The 1,082-nt window shown below is 40.9% G+C and overlaps 1 protein-coding gene across 1 annotated transcript in view; it reads left to right on the top strand.

Moving 5' to 3' along the window:
- Positions 1–1,082, top strand: part of LOC101861224 (multidrug resistance-associated protein 4) — a gene marked incomplete at its 3' end in the record, with an annotated part of 82,055 nt that overhangs the window by 55,348 nt on the left and 25,625 nt on the right. Inside the window, 1 exon segment of the mRNA XM_013085973.2 lies at positions 178–267. Coding sequence (XP_012941427.1) covers positions 178–267 — 90 coding nt within the window.

Raw genomic sequence — 1,082 nt, 5'->3', positions numbered from 1 at the left:
CTTGCGCACACACACACGCACACACACACGCACACGCATACATAACATGTATATAGACAAACATAGATAGAGACAGACAGTTATAGATGCAGACAGACAGACAGACAGACATAGCAGTAAGCCATCTATAAAATGTATAACCTTTCATTTCTCTCTCCCCCCTCCTCCTTTGGACAGTGTCTACGCCTAAGCAACAAGGCAATGGGAGAGACCACAGTAGGACAGATCGTCAACCTGATGTCCAATGACGTCAACAGATTTGATCAGGTGAGCACTCTATATATGTGACACGACGTGCTAAAATCAGGCGCTCGTCACTTTTTGGGCATATGGAGTTATTGGTATCATCTTAAAGCCTGTCCGTCTGCCTTGTTTTCAATGGGGGAAAAAAATCCTTTTACCTTGGATACAAGTCGGGATATCGGCGACTGTAGGAGGTGGGGGTCGCCTTGTTTCAGAGGTAGAATTAACGAGAAAATCTCAGCCAAAGTGTAGTTATTAGTTATTTCCTAAGCTTGAGAGTCCGTGGAAACTTAAAATTTAACTTTTTTTGCCTTTAATCAACGCTTTTCTGTAATATCCACACCTATAAGGTGTTTTTTAATGGGCATGAAAGGCTTTAAGCCAAAGAAAATACAAGAAGACACTAAAATTCCCAAACCTGCGAACAATGCCAGTTTCTTCATTTTCATTATTTTGACGAGCGCCTGATTTAACCACACTGCCTCACATATAGGTGGACATATCCTTATTGAAGGCCATAATAGTCGTGGATTTTGTTTTTGTTTTTGTTTTACATTTACACCCTTTTTTGAACACAGGTTGATTGTTAATTATTATTAATGACAGAGAGAGTAGTTGGAGGGTGTCACTGGTAGGTCCTACTTTTTCACTTTCCCTCTGTTGGTTCTGTCTGTGCTACCTTTTTTCCCTCAGCAGTAAATGACCTTTATTGTCTTGATGTGCTTCTCTTTACTTAAACGAACAAATTTGATTTTTCTCTCCGCCCCACCTGACCCCCACCCCCCTGTCTGTATGCCTACAGTCTGTGATTTTTCTGAATTTACTATTGATGGGTTTCA

Source organism: Aplysia californica, unplaced genomic scaffold (assembly GCF_000002075.1).
Source record: "Aplysia californica isolate F4 #8 unplaced genomic scaffold, AplCal3.0 scaffold00422, whole genome shotgun sequence".
Lineage (NCBI taxonomy): Eukaryota > Metazoa > Mollusca > Gastropoda > Aplysiida > Aplysiidae > Aplysia > Aplysia californica.
The sequence above is the reverse complement of the archived record's forward strand: the minus strand, read 5'-3'. Positions and strand labels throughout refer to the sequence as shown.